Source organism: Petaurus breviceps, unplaced genomic scaffold (assembly GCF_028583685.1).
Source record: "Petaurus breviceps papuanus isolate PSGF00001 unplaced genomic scaffold, PetGlider_PUasm1.0 140, whole genome shotgun sequence".
Lineage (NCBI taxonomy): Eukaryota > Metazoa > Chordata > Mammalia > Diprotodontia > Petauridae > Petaurus > Petaurus breviceps.
In genome coordinates, this window is record NW_027185698.1 from 9,988,643 (window position 1) to 10,009,471 (window position 20,829).

Genomic DNA, 20,829 nt, shown 5'->3' on the forward strand with positions numbered 1-20,829 from the left:
TGCAGGAGGAAGGTTGATTGGACAATGGAAGGCAAGGTATTTAATAAAGATAAATATGTATTTGATCCAGTTTTTCCAGTATTTTTTTACCTGGTTATGATTTAAAAAAAACAGCATTGACTTTTTCCTGTTCTGTAATTATTTTGGAGTTTAAGTAAGTAGTTTTACAGAATCATATACTTACTTACAAAATTTTTGTCTTAAATTTAAAAATGCTTTAAATGATTCAGGACAAAAAAATAGAGCTAATAGTACGTTGATTACCAGCACTTTAATTTAAGATTTAGAGCAGGTCAGGAAACTGTTCTAGAATTTTTTTTAATGAAAAATAATTAAACTCAAGTTTCATTCCCTAATAAAGCAAAGCAATGTTATCATTATACACAATGCTACTGAAATGAACAATTACTGGGGCAGCATCTTTTTTGTTTAACCGTATTTGAATTAACCCAAAATCAAACCATTCTGCATCAAACTGGCATATCAATTCATTCACTTCTTTTGCAATCAAAACTGAATTACCTGTCAAACAGAGAAGTAGACTTACAATGGGGAAACCATTTGAACATGTTATATTTTAATTTGCAGAGACAAAAATGACAAGCAATTTATTTACATAAAACTGTACAAAAGCAAATTAAATTATGTAAAATATTTCATAAATAGAGTTGGACTAGCGTTTAATACATTTTGCATGTTTAGCATAGTTGCGTGCATAGTGACTCATAATAAACGATGATAAATTGTTCTCTGCTTCACTATCAACATCCAAGTTGCAGAACAATAGTCAATGATTAATATTACAAACAGAGCGTACCACACTGAATGCAAGTGCTTTAAAATTTAGGAAAAGTTGTCTGAAAGTGTACCCCAGGTAGGTGGAAAATGATGCCTTCTTCCAAATGTTTTATACCTTTGCCAGGGACACAACTGAAATGCTTCACTACTTTCAAGTCCATTTTCTCTTCTCCTTTTCTTAAGGACACACTGTATATTTATCATTGATATTATGTAAGTAGAACTATTTTGTTTAGATTTCTCATGATTGTTTTAAGATAGCTGCCCATTTTAAGGCAGTTTCTTGGGGTGTCTGTGCACATGTGTATGTGCATGTTTTCCTATAGAACATCTTCCTAGGGTAATCTTTCAGCCAGACATCTTCAGTTCCATTTTAGTTCCTTTCCACATAAAAATAATGCCTCCCCTGTTTTTCAAAACTCAGGCAGCAGGCCAGTCAGAAACTATATTGAATAAATATATTGTTACTGGAGATCCAAAATGAACTTCATATTTTTGATTGAAGTTGCAGACGTTAATACATATATAAAGTTATATAATTATGCATCAATCTATAAACGTGTCCTAATGTAAAATGCATGCAAAGTTCATTTGGGTTTCCTGTGTACAGAAAATAACATTTATATACTGTACAACCAAAATGGAATGATAGCTGAAAATAGCAACAACAAAAAACTGAAATCATTTACTTTGCAGAATGGACTGAACACACATGGCAAATGCCAACTTGGGTCACTATTGCAGTATATGCTATAGCTCCCTTCTGATATCTCTTGCACAGTCCATACTTATGCCACAAGCTTGTTTTAATAATGAAAGATATTTAAGACTGGACCATTATCTGAGTTTGGCAGAAGGCAAATTCTTTTTAATATATCATTTATCATTTCTCAGAAAATAAACATGGATAAATATACAGGTTCAAAAAAGTTGGGAGTTGGGAATAGCCCATTATCCCTCAGTGTCCAAACCCAACCACCACATTAACTGTAACGACAGGTAGAAAAGGCACAATTGCATATTTTGCATTCACTCTTTTAATTTATTTTTTTGTTTGTTTTTGTTTTTTTAAAAAGCACTCTATATGTGGAGTGGCACCAGATTTAGCCTATTTAAAAATTAAAAAAAAAATACAAACACAAAATATATTTCTGTGTCATGCCAGTTCATAATAGTAATAAACATGTTATGATGGCTAGTTCTACTTGAATTGCTGTGAATACTTACAGTACACTTAATTTTATTCTTTCACACCCATTTTAGTTCTAAGGAGATTCTCACAAGTTAGATGACTTAATAACATGACCAATTTTGATATGGTGCAAACATCAGTGAGTGACTGCTGATCCAATTAATCTGAAGGTCCAGTGTGACCCGTATTAGCTTTGTAGACAAAAGGGTTTAAAGACATATTGAAACAAGCTATCTAGTGGTTTTCAAGTGTCTCTTCCAAGAAAGAAAAATCTTATTGAAGCAACAAAAAAAAAGAAAAAAAGATTTTTGAATATCTGTGTTATGCAATTGAGTATTGTGTTGAAACGTGCAAGAAAAATATGTATACATTATTACATAAGTATCTTTAGAAGCATTTTTCTTAATAGGTACTTACAGATTATACAAGGCAGTACTGCTTTAATGCAGTTTCCTATCAAAGTACTAGAACTTCATCTTTCCATAATGTAAATAATAATCAAACACAAAAATGTTCAATTATTAATATTTTAGTCTTATTTTTCCCTCAAGTCCATGTCCCCATTCATCATAACTACTATACACAAACTAACACTGAAACAAAAGCCTTAATGCTGGAAAGAGCAAAATGGAATGGCCCTAAGTACCCTCCCTCCCCCATACCCTCCCCTTCCCCACGACCCAAAAGAGAAGTAGTTTTCAGAGATAAACATTGTGATGACTTGTACTGAACTATCAACTGTTATTCCAGGCTGCTTAACTTTATAGTCTAAGTAGTTCCACAAAGCAAGAAACTAGCCAAAACTACATCGTGACTACTGTTTATTAGAGAGCCATCTAGCCTAGGCATCCCTTTACACCAGGCTATGACCATTCAGGGATTTGAATGTTTGCTCTCATCTCATGTTATTCCCCATTTTGCTGATTGTCAATTTCATTTGAATGTCCCAGCTCCGTTTTAAACTGTTCGAAACCTTCATCTACAGAGCAGCTGGCTCAAATTCTGCACTCTGTTATTTTTTATTGCACACAAAAACCTGTATCTGTTCTGACTTTCTTAAAGATGTGCATCCTGTGAGAAATGTCACAGCCCAGAGCTCATTTCTTTCATGTTCAGTTTGGAATGCTTTGTGACTTGTCTTGAGTTGCTGTGTAAGTATCATATCAGTGCTAAAGTCAATCAGACTCTTTGTCACCTTCCTCAAATGCTATGAGTCTTGACATTTTATATTGCACAAGACTCAGATTTAATGCACTTTTGTTTCAAGAATATTGGCATAGGACCATTGACCAAAGCGTTTGATAATCTGTAATGTAGATGTTAAATTCGGTAAGCATACCCTGGATTCTGGGGGAGCAGGAGGGTGTTGGGGAGGAGATGACATTGGACTTAACTTGCAAGATGCTTATGCCAATGTATCACCTTTCTTTACTTCCCTCCTCTCCCACCCATTATCCGTAATTTCTATGACTTTGAAAAATATAATCTTCCCTGATAATGTTACCCAGAACTGGCACAGGACCTGCATTGCCTCTTATCATGGTATCAGCAAGAACACTGACAAGTTCCTTTTGAGGATTTCAACTAAAATACATTGAAAAAATTGTTTTTTGGACTAAATGACTTTGATGTTATGCAAAATGAAATATGTTTGCATGTATGTATTTAGCTTTTTGTGGGTGTGATGGAGTTCTAACTCAAGACCAAAAATATTTTGTAATTCCCCTGATCTATGATATGATCTTTGGCCTTTTAATGACTGAAATTGTCCCAGATAGGTGCTAATGTTGGTCTTGTCCAAAGAAAATATAAGTTCAACAGGTAATCGTTAGCATGATGCATGTAATGTTAATTTGTTTATGCAAACTGTAATTAATTATGCATATAGAGAGAACATCCTGTCTATGAATGGAATTGACCTCAGAGTTAATTATTTTATAGGGAAATATGCCATGTTTTGGACTGTAGTTTCAGGCTGAAAATTATTTTTCTGTCATCAGCCTTATGTGAGAATATTAAAGCTGTGGTCTTCAAAAAGTGCTTAGTAATGGTTAGACTTTTCTAATAACTGTATCTAGAATTTGGGAGTTTAGGCAGATTGTTCTAACAGGGATCAACCATGTTCTGGTGGTGTTATTTGGAGTATACTTTTTTCTGACCTGTTTTTCTCAACAGCTCAGATGACAGTCAAACCAAATCAAAATGGTTAAAGTCATGCTTCAGCATTTGGGATAAAGACAGTGTGCTGTATTCTGCTAATCGGGCTTATTACCATGAAAGAAACTTGCAACCATCAATTTAAGGGGGGGAGGTAAATCAGTGAGGGGATTAGACATGCAAGTAACAACAATGGTTTCTACATTGTACATCACTGTCAGGCAGACAGTTTAATTAAGTGCCTGATTTGGAGGCAGAAGTGGCAGGCCAAGCTTTGTCTCTTTGGTAGCCCCCTCTTTTTTTATTTTTATTTTTTTGAGTTAAATTGTTTTGATTTTTTTTAAGGTTTGCCCCTTTTTTCTTTCTCATATGTGAAAGAACCTTATTGTTGCTTCTGATAGCCTACAGATAAACTTCTCTTCTAGTTAGAGTATTGACAGGAGATGGCTTGTATTCCCCTGTCTTCGTCAGGGGAATATCCTCTGGGTTGGCTTCCTCGTTTTTGCTGAAACTAGCTGCACTGAAGGTCTCATAGGATGAGGTCAACTTTTTGTTAAGGAGGTTTCTGTTGCGGTCACCCATGAGAGAGGCTTCTCCATTGGCCAGTTTTTCCTGGCTGCCTCGTTCATCAACGGGCATGAATGTGGAGAGTTTTGGCTGGCTTTTCTGCTTCCTTTCAGGTGAAGTGCGGACTGGCATCCAGCAGGAGTCTGAGTGACCATATTCATCACACTCTCGGGTGCACTTCCCTGTCAGGGCTACATCTGGCAGAGGCCTTGAATCTGAAATCAGAGGAGAAAAAGTCTTTAAGAATGGATGTCACCTTTCATCCCTTCTTCTAGTGTCTCAAAATAAAGAAAAAGTCATAAATTTCCTCCTACTGATCCCTTTTCTTGAACCCCCCACCAAAGCATCTTCTTTCCCACTACCCTAAACCAATGTTTTTTTTGGCTAGGAATTCTAATATATTACTATTTCTACATAGAGATATATGGAATCCCTAGCTGTAAAAAAATATGTATTAATATTATACATATAATATACAAATACGGGTTTTGCATTAGCACTGTTTGTCTTACTAAGGAATAATCAGGTAAATTGTTCATTTCAAAATTATATGGCCACAGGTAATATGATATAGCAGTATGGATATACCCCACATATTGGATAATGATAGCTATCCAGTATATTTCTGCATTCCCTTTTGCACAGAAAATCAACAACAAAATCTAAACAGAATAGACAAATATGCTATAATTTGTATCATTTATCCCAGAGAGAAAAAAGAACACTTTTTTGCTAATCTGATCTCTTAATCTATAATACCTAATATATGGAATTTGTGAAAATTAAAAGCCTTATATTTTAAAACTTTTTAATATATCAGGGTGATTCATAAGTGGCATTCAAATGGATACCACTTCGTGTAACCAGATTATAAATGAAAAACTACAAATAAAGAATGGGCAAGAGCATAAAAACAACTTTTTTTTTTCCATTTTCAGATGATCTAATATGTATGTGATATAGGAAAAATCTCCCTGTGAGTTCACTTTGAAAAAAAAAATTGTTGCCAAAGTGTTTGCTAAATGGAAAACTTATGTGAATGTGGTGTGTTGTACAAATGCAGTCATGTTTCTGACCTTTATGGTGCTATAGAATGCATGTGTAATTACCTGAATAAGTTTGCTATTTGCACCACAATGGAATGAGAAGTGAATGTTAATTCTCTATATGGAGGTAAATCCTTTTTAATCAGCACTTTGTGCCCATGGTAATCTTTCCTACCTTTAAATATAAATATATATGATTTAAATATTACTACATGTGTTTGTTGAGAAAAATGACTTCAAGTTTTCTCACTGTTAACATTTAAATTTATTTTGTGCTGCTGCTTTTTAATGAACTTACTATGTATGCTACAAAATAGGAGAGAACACCTCTGTAAAGAATTTAATATTTTTTATAGTTTAGTTTGTAGCTAAACAAAAGAACATAATATGACTGAGCTCCATTTTATATCATACTGTATCATTTTATTATATAACTTGGGGATTACATAATCTATACTTGGAGTCAAATTTTGATCCAAAGAATATGTTCACAAGGGTTGAAATCAATAATGTTTGCATATGCACAACCTTTGGTAGTCTTGGGCTGTGTAAACTCTTCATGATAAATCGCGATTATACTCTTACCGTTTTAACTATAATGTATCATATGATTGTTTTGTTTTTCATTTGAATTACATTTATTCTGTTTTATCTCCTGAAATTTAATAATTTAGTCACACTAGTTTATCCCTATCATTTTTTCTTCCTCTGTGATAGATAACAGAAACATTGACATTTGTCAGTCCATCAGTTCCTGAACCATTGTAGCCTGGGACTGTTGAGAATTCATTGAAGAAGTTCTACTGTTCATCATAGCTGAAACACTGTAATGATTTTTCTCTCATTTCCCAAAGGTAAGATGGAAAGACAGTCATTTAATAAAGTCATACATGCTACTATTTGATATTTGAGTATGAAAATATTCTTAATTTTGCCCCAAAATGACAAATCATTTTCTAATTCCCAATTTTCTTGAAAAAATATTCTGATTTAAATCCATTTTTGCATTTTATAATATGACAAGATTTAACTGATAATCATTTTAATCAATAAACTTAAATAATCTAACTTTCATAAAAAATAAGGTATATGTATAAACTCTATATTCTTTTAAAATATATCTAAGAATATTGAAATTCTTTTAAGAATTCTCTTTAAATTCAAAATTTATACTCAGATAATTTTTCTCCTCTATAATTTTCCTTTTACCTTCACCCCATTTATAACTTTTTTTTTCTATGACAGTGTACTGATATTCTGGAAACTCTATGATCTTGTATTTTCAAATTGATTCTTTCTGTCAAATTCTCTGATTTAATACCTTGCTCAAGTGAACCTAACTGTTGTACATTCATTCCTTTAAGTTTATTTAAAACTCATGCATTTAATGTTAAACTCAGCTTATCATAGATTCAATTAGCTACACAGGAGGCTAGTTTTCAGGGATTAATTTGTATTTTCAGTTTGGAATGCATTACACTGTTTTCCTTTGTTATGCTATGTAATAAGGCATGGTTAGCAGAGTTATATTAATACACTGAAAACTCATCTTACATTTTGTTTAACTTATGCACCTAAACTACTTACTGCTCACAAGTAATTAAATCTATTTTCATTGATTCAAGTTCCAAATTGAAATGCTACTGAGATGCACTGACCTTCTTTCCCTTGGTCTTTTCATAACACAGCCTGGCTAGTTTCCAGTTGGGATTGATTTCTACTTTGTACATTTAACTAAAAGGGACTTTTCCTCAGAGCGGTCACCTATAGTGTACCACATCTCTATCCAAGAGGCATGATTTTTAATAAAGGATATCTGTCATTTCCAGAATCAAATTCCTGAGTAGGGTGACAACCTAGAAGCTGACAAGCCTAACTGTCTACGATATATTGCATTTTTTTGTCATCAAATTCAGTAAAAAATCAAGAAGTCTGCAAAAGATTTATCACAAGCAATCACCTCTTTCAGACTTGGATGGTTGTTCAGATAATAGGCTAAAGAAATTATCAAAGTGTTGTAAACATGGTGGCAAACCTTGCTAAAATTCATGCCTATATTTAATATCTTGCACTTTGGAGAAATTTGTTCTGATATTCAACCTAAATCCATTGCCTATTATTTGGTCCTTGTTAGAAATTGAAGACAGCAGATCATCTCCTTCCAAAGTGTTTTTGATAGAACACTAAAAACACAGTAACTGTCAATTACAAAAAAAGCAACAGGAGCCTGTATTGACTTATTTCATAAGAAAAAGTAATGGATTTGAAGACTCAATCATAACACTTTTGAATGAAGACTATATAGGGCCTATAAAGTATTTGGTTTTAGCATTATGTTTCCTTAAGACTTAAGTCATGTGATATGATCTCATATTTTGGCAACCTTTAAAGCTTAACTGTTATTAAATGAGTTGCCAATAGCATTAACATTTTAGAGACTTATCTTTAAGACCAAGATAGGGAAGAGTGGCAATGAATCATGAAAATGATCAGTTCTGTGGCCTTATAGAGACCGGTATGAATATTCAGAAAGCAAACAAGTGAGTTGTATAACTAACTTTTGCAATTAAGAATATCCTTTTGTGTTGCTAATTCAAAAAAATTCCTATCTGCAAGTCTCTCAGCTGTTCAATTTTGTCTGGAATGCACTGGTAGTATAACAGAGAGCGTCCCCTTTTTATACATGGTTAAACTGTCATTTACTATTCTTTTTTAAATGACCTTTGATTTCATTGGTTTGGAGAGCTACTGTTTAGTCATTTCTTCTCTTAATGCATATAAACACTTTATGTGTCACTTATTAGTCTTTGAGAGATGCCATGTGGTACTGAGGTTTTAAGCATTTTCACCCCAGGGTCACAAAGCCAATATGTGTCAGAGATGAGAAGTAAACCCAGACTTTCCAGACTTTGAGGCCAAGATATCTCTCTGCTAGGCAAACTCCTTCAATTACTGAAAATTACTCTAAGAATAATAGCTGAGGAATAAAGCACATCTTAATACCATGTGATATTTCTTACTTGTATCTGAAACATTACATATTTCATATATCATTTAAATACTTCAAGAACCTATGATTTCACCAGAGTATATACTCCCTTCAACAATGAATATTGTAATACATCTGTATCTTAGTAGGTTGTCTCTTACTATGGCTAAAAATATTAATGAACTAGTGGCTAGGCTCCTGATAATGAGTTTCTCCAAACTTAGCTAAGCTCTTCTTAGATGACAGAAATTCTATCTTTCACAGGGTCTGTACCTGAAATCCTTCTATGGCTTATTTACCACTGGAATAGCCTTAAAGAAATCAGAATGATCCAAATAGCTTTTGGAAGATTTACCCATTTCCCAAACAAAATATTATATGAACTATATACAAGTATTGAAAGGTCATTGTTCGTTATCTCAGATCACAAGATTACAGAGTTGTAAGGAAATTCAGACTTCTGTTGACTATTCCTATCTGGATATATTATGATAGTTTTTCTACAACCCCTCTGATAAATGGTCATCCAACTTTCACATTAAAGAACTCTAATGAGGTGGGGATACTATGCTCCAAGATCATATTTACCATTTTGGGACAATTCTAATACTTAGAAAGTTCTCACTTGCACTTGATCTCCCTTTGCGTCTCTGCTCTTTATTTCCAAAATTTCTAGATCTGTACCCTGGGTCAAACAGGATATGCCTAACCATTCTGACAAAGTATAGTTCTTCAAATATTTAAAGACAGTATACATGTTCTGGTACTCTAGAACCCCCACCCTACGCCCCATTCCTTCAACTAATTCTCATATGGAATAGTCTTAATCACCATTGTGATTGTAAAGTTTTCCTTCATCCTTACTCCAACCAGTTGCCAAGTCCTGTTAATTATAGCTATATAATGCTTCTTGCCTCTGATCCTTTTTCTCAATGTATAGTTACCATATTTATAATTTAGGCATTCTTCATCAAACACATGGACTATTGATGTCCCCTTAAAAAGTGTTTCCTGTTTTTAGTCATTCCCTTCTCAAATTTATACTTCAGACAATTGCCAAAATGTACTATCTAACATACAGGTCTGACTTTGTCTTTCTAAGAGCCACTGCCTCAATAGTATTTGACTGGCTTACCAGTAGGAAGACTCCCTACTTCTAGAACAACATAAATGTTGCATAGCTTGTCATTTGGGGATTTTTATATAGCTTTCCCCACCTTATTTCACTTTGATCATCATTTATGCCATCAGTATTATATACACTCACATTTCACTTTTCACAGTTCTATGATCTCATCCTCCACTCTATGCAGGTCAACTTATGTGACCGAAATTCACATTTTCTTTCATTTCTCCTTGGAGAAAACCCTTCAAGGCTCGCCAGGAACTCAGCTATTCTCTCCTCCACAAAGTTCCCAGTGACCACTCCCCCCCCCCCCATTTCAAATTTTCTTAGCTCATATGGTCTTGACCTTTTCCTGTGCCCTTATCACAGTCTCATTTATATACATGACAGACCTACATTGTAGAAGCTTCTGGAGGACAGAGACTATGATTTTTCTTTTCTTTTCCTTTCCTTTCTTTTTATTCCTAGTATCTAAAAATGTTTTCTATATTCTTGATACTTAACATTTTTTTTCTAAATTGAATCCTGAATGCTACACTGAACACTTCTAGCCTGGGTATTAAATACTACATATTCATCTTTTCTTCATCCTGACACTTTAGTTTCTTCAAAACATGGGTATTAATATTAACCTTACCAAGGAGGAAATTAAAGTATGTTTATATATATATATGTATATATATATATCATTAAATCATAAAAGAATAAAGTTAATGAAAACTAACTTGTGAAGAAAAGAGATTGAAAAGCCAAATTATCATAATCAAGCCAACAACCAAAGAAAGAACACTTTCAAAAATAAAATTCTGAGATGTATACAAGCTTCATAAAGGGACTTTTAGGAAATTCAAGCTGATGGCTACCATATAAACACTTTGGAAATTTCCATCCTGTCCTTGCAGCATTTCACCGAGTTACATCTCATAGTGCTCGAGTTCAGTCTGACATACCAAGACCCTATTAAAATGCTTAAACATGTTTGAAAGCATCAGCAACTTCTTTCTTTGCACCTTAGGCAAAACACAGTTCAACAGCAATTGAATGTATCTCATGAAGCATTTACTGCCCTGAGGCTGAGACCATTGTCATTCTGAATGTGGCATTATCATATACTGTAGAGACAGGGCATGCCATGTCTCAAGCAGTCTTGCTGAATAAAGTCAAACATAAATCTACTGTTTGGCACATGAAAACTTCATGATAGTACAAAAATATATATATGAACAGCCTCAGAAGGAGAAGCATTTTGGAAATATAACATATTATTTCCTCTTCTTGTCTCTATTTCCTCACCCCTCCTGAAAAGATAGAGACCAGGTAGACAAAGTACTGTATGGTCCAAGTGGGGCTGCAGAAAACTGGAAGGGAGGGTGGCATGATGAGAGGAGGTACATGACAGATTGCTTAAATATTATTTTGGAATGGTTAAAAAATCTAGAATTTGATTACAGTAGTTACATCACTGACCCATGTCATTACTAATGGAACAAATCTCCAGGTTTCACAATTATTCCCAGGAATGATGCCAATATCATGACCGGCTCAAGATGTGTCTCAAGGTCTTGCCTGAAGTTTCAGTCTTTTTTCACTCTAACACCTTCTCAAGTAGTGAGAAAATAAAGGACACAGGTCGAATAAGTACCATACTGTGTTTAGGACTCAAGTGCTTTATCTACGAAGGGAAGTGGGTAGAAAGGAATGATCTCAAAATTTTTTTTCCATATCTAAGAAATTTACAAACACTTTAAGTTACACTTAAGTTACACATATTATTCTTTTTACTACTGGTATTTAAGTGTTCTTTACTAAAATGCCCTAGGTGTATTCTAAAATTGTGATAATGTAGTGACCATTGGTCCATTCAGAGTAGTTACAATGAATTATGAGAATTTTTTAAAAATCAACATTTTGATGAAACTGATATCATTGATATTTTGTCTCCTACAATGTTATAATTCCTAAATTATCTAGGGTTTCACAACTAACACAGAGAGCAACCTTTTTATGCTCAAGATGGTTTTATGAGTGATTCTGTGACTGTAAAAAACTCATTGTTGTGAAATTAACTTGATAATGAGCCTCTTCATCTGATCATCAGGCAATAGTCATACCTTGGGTTCATATCTTGTGCAAGGAAATGATGTGCTCATATCTGTATTTTAGGGACATCAGTTTGGTAGCTGTATAAATGATAGATTAGAGAAGGGACAAACTAGATACCAGGAAACACATTACGAGGCTGTTTCAGTGATTCAAGTAGCAGTAGGTGCCTAAACTTCCAGTAGTTGTGGTATGAGTGGAAAGAAGAGGATGAACATGAAAGGGTTTTTTATTTTTTTTTTAGCTCTTCTCAGTAAGACTTGGTACCTGATTGTAAGGGTGGCAGAGTGGAGTGAAAAAAGTTGATTCCTGGTTTGCAAATGTGATTGAATATAAAAATGGTGATGCTGTCAAAATAAGTTAGTATTAGGGGTGTGTTTAGTGGGAAGTATAAGGTATAATAAATGCTTATAATTAATAACAAATATATAGAATATCTAATTTGGTTCACATATGAACCTTTAGACAATATAGTTACAAGCAAGAAGAAAAAAGATCCGTATAATTGATATTGGATAAAACTATCCATTAATAGTAAATCAGCATTTATTTAATATGTGTAGAGTATAGGGAGTATATTAAAAATTGTTTCTATTCATGGCAATAATTGCCTTCATTTACTAGAATGTCTTTAAGGATAACACTTTGAGTTTAAATTTTATATGTGCTTTATAAACATTATCTCATTATCAGTCTCATATTAGCTCTCTAATGCAGGATGTGTGATTTCATCTCTGTATGAAATTCCTGGTGTGGAAACTTTATCCATCAATGCAGATCATCAACTTCTCTGTAACTTAGAATTTCAGATAATTAGCTAGGACACTTTTAAGTTAAATGAGTTGCCTTTGATCTCACACAGTGGCAGAAGGGGGACTTTAACCCAGGTCTTTCCAACTCTAAACACTAGTTCTACTATGCCAGCTAGATGGTACAGTGGATAGAGCACTGGACTTGGAATCAGGAAGTCTCATCTTTGTGAGTTCAAATTTGTCCTCAAACACTAATTTGCTGTGTGACTCTGGACATGTCACTTAACCATATTTGCCTCAGTTTGTCATCTGTAAAATGAGCTGGAGAAAGAAATGGCAAACCAGCCCAGTATCTCTACCAAGAAAACCCCAAATGTCACAAAGAGTCAGACACAACTGAAATGACTAAACAACAATAACAATATGCCAAATTGTCTATGTTGTAAGGATTGATGCTAGGGACATTTATGCCAAAACTGACAGCATGTGGAAAATACCTGAATATGAAAATACTCCTAGCCTTTCCTGTTCTAGTCTAACTTCATAAATATACTTCAACCAAACTAGGATTGGGAAAATAGTTCCATATTATTGGAACTTCTATTCAACCTTGAGAACTAATCAAGAACAAAACCACCAGATGATAATTTAGTTCTGAGGCAATTACCTGAAGAAAAAATGTATACAGAGATGACATGAGAAGAAGACATGAATGCTGGGCCATCCAATCTATCTTTAGCATAGGAGAAGAGGTGTGATAAGATTTAGAACTGCAAGGGGCCTGATATGCCAAAGAGTTATAGAGTTGAATATGATCTTTGGGATTATTTATGTCAATCCCTCCTTTTATAGGTGATAGAATGAGAACCAGGAAGGTTCAGAGATGTGACTAAGGTTATATAGGTAATATGTGACCGAATTTGGAATCAAACTTATGTCTTCTGACTCCAAGTGCATCAATTTATCTACTCTAGTATTCTAAGTCATCTTCTTTGATTATGATGTTACCCTCTTCTGAACATCTCTTCATATATCAGAAGAATGAACTCTATTAGTTGTTTCTACTTATCAATGTGGCTTTGATTCTAGTGGCAAAGATTTGCCCTTACTGGATCCCTGAAACTCCTGGAAAGTGTTTCTGTAGCAGAAATCTAATTCTTCTAAAGTGTTCCTAAATTTGTGGTTTTCTCTCAAACCCATACCCAGCCAAGCCTCCTCCTTCCACTATGTACCCTTACATATCTTATTCCTGCTATACCTAACAGAATGCCCATTGTATTGGGGATTCTCAAAAAGTGTGGTATGAATGATTTCAATTATTCAATTAATATAGAATATCTGTCTCACATATTCAAAGGATTATTATGAGGGGAAATGGAGACTATACATATGAAAATGCATTAAAAATTCAAAGATTTAGCATAAAAATATTGAAAAGTCATTCCCAATGTATGCCTCAGACAATGGGGAGAATAGTGTTCAACACATTTATAGTGTTACCACTTGTAGCAGCAAGTACCCTAGCATACCCAGGATGGCTGCTAGCACAGGTTCTTTGATCTGCTTTTTTTTTTAAGCAACTGGGGTTAAGTAACTTGCTCAATGTTACACGGCCAGTTATTTTGTGTGGGTGCCAAGAATCTGAGTCTCTGGGTCTCCCGACGGCAGGGCCAGTGCTCTTACTCACTGTGCCACCCGGCTGCCCTGTTGATCTGCTTTTTAAAGGAAAGCAACTCAAAAAGGGCTAACAATCTTACTTTAATCAAATATATATCATTTACCTAGTTCACCAGAAAAAAGTTAGCATCGTGAACTTCAGAGAATATAAATATGAGTTACAAGCAGACAAAAAATAAAGATAGAGAAAAATAACAAATTCAATAGACAGGGATTCTAGCTGTCTGACCATCACATCCATACCTAGTCAGTTACCAGAGAGAGAAGCCCCAACATCTGGGTTTTCAAAGCCAAGAGCTCAATGGCTGCGCAAAGTCTTATCTGCCCAGATCACACAATTCTCCCCAAAGTGAGCCCCGAAGCAAAACCTCACATCAGGGTATATAGAGCCTTCTCCAGGGTCAGAGAACATCACAACCTTTGTGACCCACTTGACTTCAAAGTAACAAAAGTTGTGCCTTCCTGAAAAACAAGCCTCCCACAACAGACTCCGTGTGACCACATTCGGGTATTAGGGTATTATATTTTCAAATCCGGGAAGGTGCTCAAATTAATTTAGGTCTATCAAGGGGCAGGGAAGATCTTCAAATTCCCATTACCTTTATATCACTATATAATACTAATATCAGGGCAAAATTAACAAAAATGTGCTATGCTGTGCAATATTTAGCTTTTATTGTTTATGGGTACTATAGTGGAGGAAAAATTTTTCTGAACTGTAGCCCAACTGTAAATATGCATGATATATATATATATATATATATAAAGTAATATGACCAATATCTTAATAATAATAATAATTGCTATCATTTATTTAGTGCTTTAGTAAATGCTTTACAATCATTATCTCATTTGACCCTCCCAATAACCATGCATGTCAGTGCTATTATTATCCCCATTTTACAGATGAAGAAAGTGAGGCAAACAGAGGTTTAGTGACATGCTTAGGGTCATACAGCTAGTAAGTGTCTGAGGCTAAATTTGAACTCACATCTTCCTGACTCCAGGCCTGGCCCTCTACCTATTGTGCCACCTAACATCCATTAATTAATTAATTGATTAAGGGGTGGCCAGGTAGTACAGCGAGTAAGAGAACCAGCCCCAGTGTCAGGATGACCTGGGAATCTAATCCGGGCTCAGACACTTAGCACCCACCCAGAAAGACCTGGCCGTGTAACCTTGAGCAAGTTACTTAACCCCAATTGCTTAGGGGCAGCCAGGTGGCTTAGCAAGTAAGAGCACCAGCCCCAGAGTCCGGATGACCTGGGGATTGAATCCGGGCTCGGATACTTAGCACCACACCCAGAAATAACTGGCTGTGTAACCTTGAGCAAGGTACTTAACCCCAATTGCTTTAAAAAAATAATTTATTAATCAACATTTTAAATATTCCCTGATTTATATATCCAGATATCTCATCTTATGTCAAAATATTCTTTTTAGGACACTCTAATAATAACTTACATTTGTACAGGACTCTGATTTCCAAAGCACTTTTTTTTATAATGGTTCATTGAAGAAACTGGGGCTCAGAGAGGAACACGGACTTGCCCAGGGTCACACTGTTAGTAAGGATAACAGACAGGTCATAAACCCACATCTCCTTGCTCCAAATACAGGGCTCCTTCCATTATATCACACTGCATGCTATCTAGTAACTTCAGCAATTCTCAAGAAACTATGGTGCTCTGCTTCTGGACTAGCTATGTAACAAAATGTCAAAAAAGGGAGTCAAGAAAATTAGGCCCATCCTTGTGAGCTATATTATATTGAGAGTCTACAATAGCTCCATTTATTTGTGGGAGAATGAATACGAGGAGAGAGGTTTGAACTTGCATGTAAGGGAACAGCTGAAATGTGGAAAGACTTTAGAAGAACTGAAACATTTAAGAGAATGTTTTATGTCTGTCAGAAGGCTGCCTCCCTCCTGCCAGGAAATAGTTTGGTGAATGATGAAGGTAAGCATACGTTTATTTATTGGCAATTGCAATTAGCACAGAGAGAGTAACCCAGAAGTGGGAAACATCCAATAGGTAAAGGGAAGGGGGTAAGGAGCAGAAAGGAAGTGGTCTTGATAACTAAGCCAACAAGACTGAAGGAGAAGCCAAAAATAAATGCAGCAAAACTAGATCATTTTGCTTCACTGATTTGTGCTTGTCATTGAGACATTCTCCTTCATTTGCTTTCTACGTCTTCTGAAGACTATGGAGTCCCTTTAGTAGTCCCGCAGTACTATTTCTACACCCTCTGTGTCCCTAATGGTATTCCAAATATTTATTCAGGAGGGACGGCAGGTTTGGCTGAAAGGGTCACCATTACCCTTGTCTTCTTCCTTCTTCTTGTGCTTGTGACAGGCTTCATATTAATGTGATATATGCTACCACCACCACCACTTACCCATCGATCAGATAGAGCATGGTGAAAACCACTGGCTTAGAGCCTCCTAAATTCATCCACTCAGTTTAAAACTCTACTGCCTCCAATCCATCCTCCACATCGCTGCCAAAGTAACTGTCCAAAAGTGCATGGCTCCCCTTCTTAAATATATCATGGTTCCCTAGTACTTCTAGGATCAAATGTAAGCCTGGCATTTAATACCTCTGCTGTAATAGGGTTCACTTGCTTACCTTTACATATTCTATGTCCCAAACCAGCTGGCCTTCTAATTATTCCTCATATATGGACATTTCATTTTCTGTCTCCATCCCTAGTCCCCGCTGAGACTCAATACCTTTTATAATTCTTTCCTGATACGCCCATCTGCTAAAGCCTTCCCCACAAAGTCACCTTGTATATATTTTCAATATACCTTCATGTGTATGTGCTGTGTCCCCTGATGCACTTTTATTTTTACATCTCAGACCGATCCTAGGAACATAATAGATTCCTAGTAAATGCTTATTGTTGACTGATTTGTCCAAGAATATTAAAAGTGGAAAAGAATTCAGGCATTATCCAGCCCAATTCACTCATTTTGCAGATGAGGAAATTAAGATTTGCTAATAGTGAGTTGCATGGTTCATAAAGTTAGAACAGGGGTCATATCTTCCCAGAGGACAAATTCTATGGCCCTTGAATATGTACAGAGCCATTAACCTTACATGTTAATCCTTCCATCTGTGTCATCTTTCCTATTAGAATGTGAGCTGTTTGGCTGTCTTAGTTTTGTTTTCTTTGAATTACAAAAGCACTTAATAAACATTTCATGCTTTCATTCATTTGAAGAAACAATATTCCCTTCTTTGTATAACCTTGCCGTGATTATGGGGAAGTAGTTAAGATAGGACTTCTGTGATCATAGATAACACAGCTTTGAACAAAATTGTACAGTAGATGAAGAGAGTATTTGAAATTCCTCACATTACCCTACCTCTGTCCACTCTCTTCTTCCTTTCTGCCTGCCTAGTATACTATCTATTCAAGTATTGATTTCAAAAGTGATAATCTGATGCATCATTATATATTTAGGGCTGGAAGGGAGATTTGGGATCATCCAAACCAATCCCTTCATTTAGCAGATGAGGAAACTGAGTTTTACCAAAGTTGACTGACTTGCCCAAATTCACTCATGATGTAGATTAGTGGATTTGGTCATCTTACTCCAAAGTCAATACTCTTTCTATTCCTCTAACACTCACTCTGCATGGAGCCATACTGAGTTTTAGAGCGTTGTTCAGATAACAGACACTTCTCACTCAGGTTAATATGTGAATTTTAAGAACAAATCTTCAATAGAGAATGCTTCATTACAAAAGAGTGCCTAAAAATAGAAATATAAGGGCACTTTCTCTGAAATATGTGTTTTGATGGACAGAATCCAATGCCACTCACATCAAATCACCTAGATGACTGCTTGCTTACATATGAAGCTGTATTTTTTATATTGCATTTAAAAGACACATGATTCTTTATTTCTGTTAATATCCTCTAATACTTCATCATCATATCCATTGAGATGATCTTGGGTTCATGAAAGTTGGGCCATCAGAACACAAGCTCTGGCATGTCCTATTTAGTTGGACAGGCTGTTTTCAAGCAGATGCTCACTGATGAATGTCTATTGTCTCAGGAACAGTCTAATTAAGTTTGGAGAGGTTCATCACCAGGTTGGCCACCTGGTGACAAATTTTTTGGCTGCAGCTACTCTCAAAGACCATCTAGTAAATTATTAACAAAAGTCAATCTGCATTGGTAAAGGGACTTCTCACAGTGACAAGATTACAGATCTTTAAAATATGATTTTTAAAATTTACAAAATACTTAAGGGTATCACTATATTCATCTGTCAAATGAAAATAATTCCTTTCACTTTAAATCATTTGCCACTGTCTATAGTAATCTACATGCAAACCTTTTGTTCTTGTTAAAATGAATTTCAGATAACTAAAATGGTCTAAAAGTGAGGGGCATATTAAATAATTACTAATTCTAGGAGGCCCACTATAAATACGGTTTCCTAGCTTGAGACAGTTAAATCCCTAGATTTCAGTTTTGTAGAATTAGATGTAATTGTTATGAGCCTCTTTGTAATCTAGTTAAATCCTCTGATAGTCTTTGATTTATTTCTATCAGGAAAATGGTGACAGACCTTTTGAAAATGAAGGACTTAATGTGACTTCTTTAAGTCATATAGACATTAACATGGAGGGCACAGTTAAACTGTCTAATTGCACTGCTGGTCTAGTGCTTGAATATTAATCTGTCACAATGTCAAATTATATAGGTTCAGACTTTTTTAGTAAAACGTGTTCGTGCTTAACAAACTCTAGGTTTAAACAATTCATGGTGCAATTAGACTGTCATCATTTGTAGGGATGACTTAAGAAATGCATGAATCAGAGCTTAACAGTCAACATAATTTCATAGATAATCGTGGCAAAATTATGGGACTTCAGCAGCTTGAGCAGAGTGCAGTGAGCCTAGCAGACAGTGACTATCAACTATTCATCCCAGCCATCTGCCACACATACTCTTTATTTAAGTCTTTCATGCCAGCACTTTCAGTATTGACTTTGCCAGCCGTGGGTATTGCCTGGGAAAACAAGTTTCTTGGTAGAAACAGATTTTTCCCAAGTGTTCAATGAATTACCCTTACCATCTATTCTGGAATACTTCAGCAACTAATACTTTGTGGAGTTAACTGCCACGATTCCTTGTGGAGAGGTGGGAATTTTTTATTTTAGTGAACCTTGAATCTCATTTGGAGTGAGTATTCTCTCCAACAGGGCAGACTACAGCCCCAGGGACCATGGCTATATTTATTCACTTAGAAAATACAATGACATCAATAATAACACTGTGGTCATTGGCAGTGACAACTTGTACATCAGCCATTACATGAATTATATCTAGGATATAATTCTAATATATATAATAATATCTAATAAATATAACTAGGATATACATCTATCATCTTCCTTCTAAAAGCATAGCATTGTGGCCAATGAGGACACTCCATGTCCCGACACCGTGCCTTGCTATTCACTGTCCCCGATACTTGGACAATGTTCTCTTTCCTCACATCTACCTTCTGGCTTCCTTCAAGACTCAGCACTAATCTAACCTTCTGTGATAGGCCTTTCCAAGTCCTCTCTCCCTAACATCCTTTTAGCCTGCCTCTGAGATTGCCTTCCATTTACACTGTATGTAATTTATACTTACAATAAGGTTTGTATGTTGCCTCTCCCATTAGAATATGAGTTCCTTAAGTGCAAAGAATGTGTTTCTGCCTTTCTTTGTATCCTCAGCATTTAATGAATGCTTGTTCTTAATTGACCTCAACTATCTTAGCAGCCTCCCTGACCCCTTTTTTTGTAAATCTGTGATCATGCTAAAATATCTAGAGTAGACCACAAAGGACTGAGGTCATCCATTTTGTAATCTTTTAAAATCTGTTTTATGGATCACTATGGATTCAAAATGTATCATCCAGTGGTCAACATTCCATTAATAAACCTCCTGGCATTAGGCATTACAGATTCTTCTCAGAAAACAAACAGTCTTCTCATTGGGCCTGTTCATTAAAGGCTTTCTATTTTGGTAGAACAAACATATATTTTGATCACTTGGGATAGTTCTTAAGAACCCAGAACTGCCTCCATGCCCTGAAGGATAAGAGTAGAATCTTCTAATCCAATGATCCTGTAGGTAATTCAACAATGAAAATCATCATGTATTTGTATACTTCAGTAGCTTGTAGTCCTATTTTACACTGGTAAAAAAAAAACTAGCTAGGAAATTTGATAAATAAAAGATATAAAAACAGTAAAACTTCCATAAATAGACAATTCACATTTACAGTTTTGGATGTATCTTCAGGAGCTGATAGGTCTTCTGGAGTTGTTTAATTATATATGGTAGAGCCATGGTTAGAAATTGGATTCTGGGAGGCTTGAAGGTTTAAAGGTATAAATGGACCAATACTT

At 35.2% G+C, this 20,829-nt stretch overlaps 1 protein-coding gene across 3 annotated transcripts in view; it reads right to left on the reverse strand.

The window, feature by feature from the left end:
• Positions 1-556: 556 nt before the first annotated feature.
• The window catches only part of PCDH7 (protocadherin 7), a 496,511-nt gene continuing 476,238 nt past the window's right edge, over positions 557-20,829 (reverse strand). For 2 of the 3 annotated variants that reach the window (XM_069068787.1, XM_069068777.1), the window contains exon 3: positions 557-4,929. In XM_069068787.1, coding sequence (XP_068924888.1) covers positions 4,550-4,929 — 380 coding nt within the window. In that variant the 3' untranslated portion in view covers positions 557-4,549. The remainder of the gene's footprint in view (positions 4,930-20,829) is intronic. The other variant, XM_069068798.1, reaches the window with a different exon arrangement.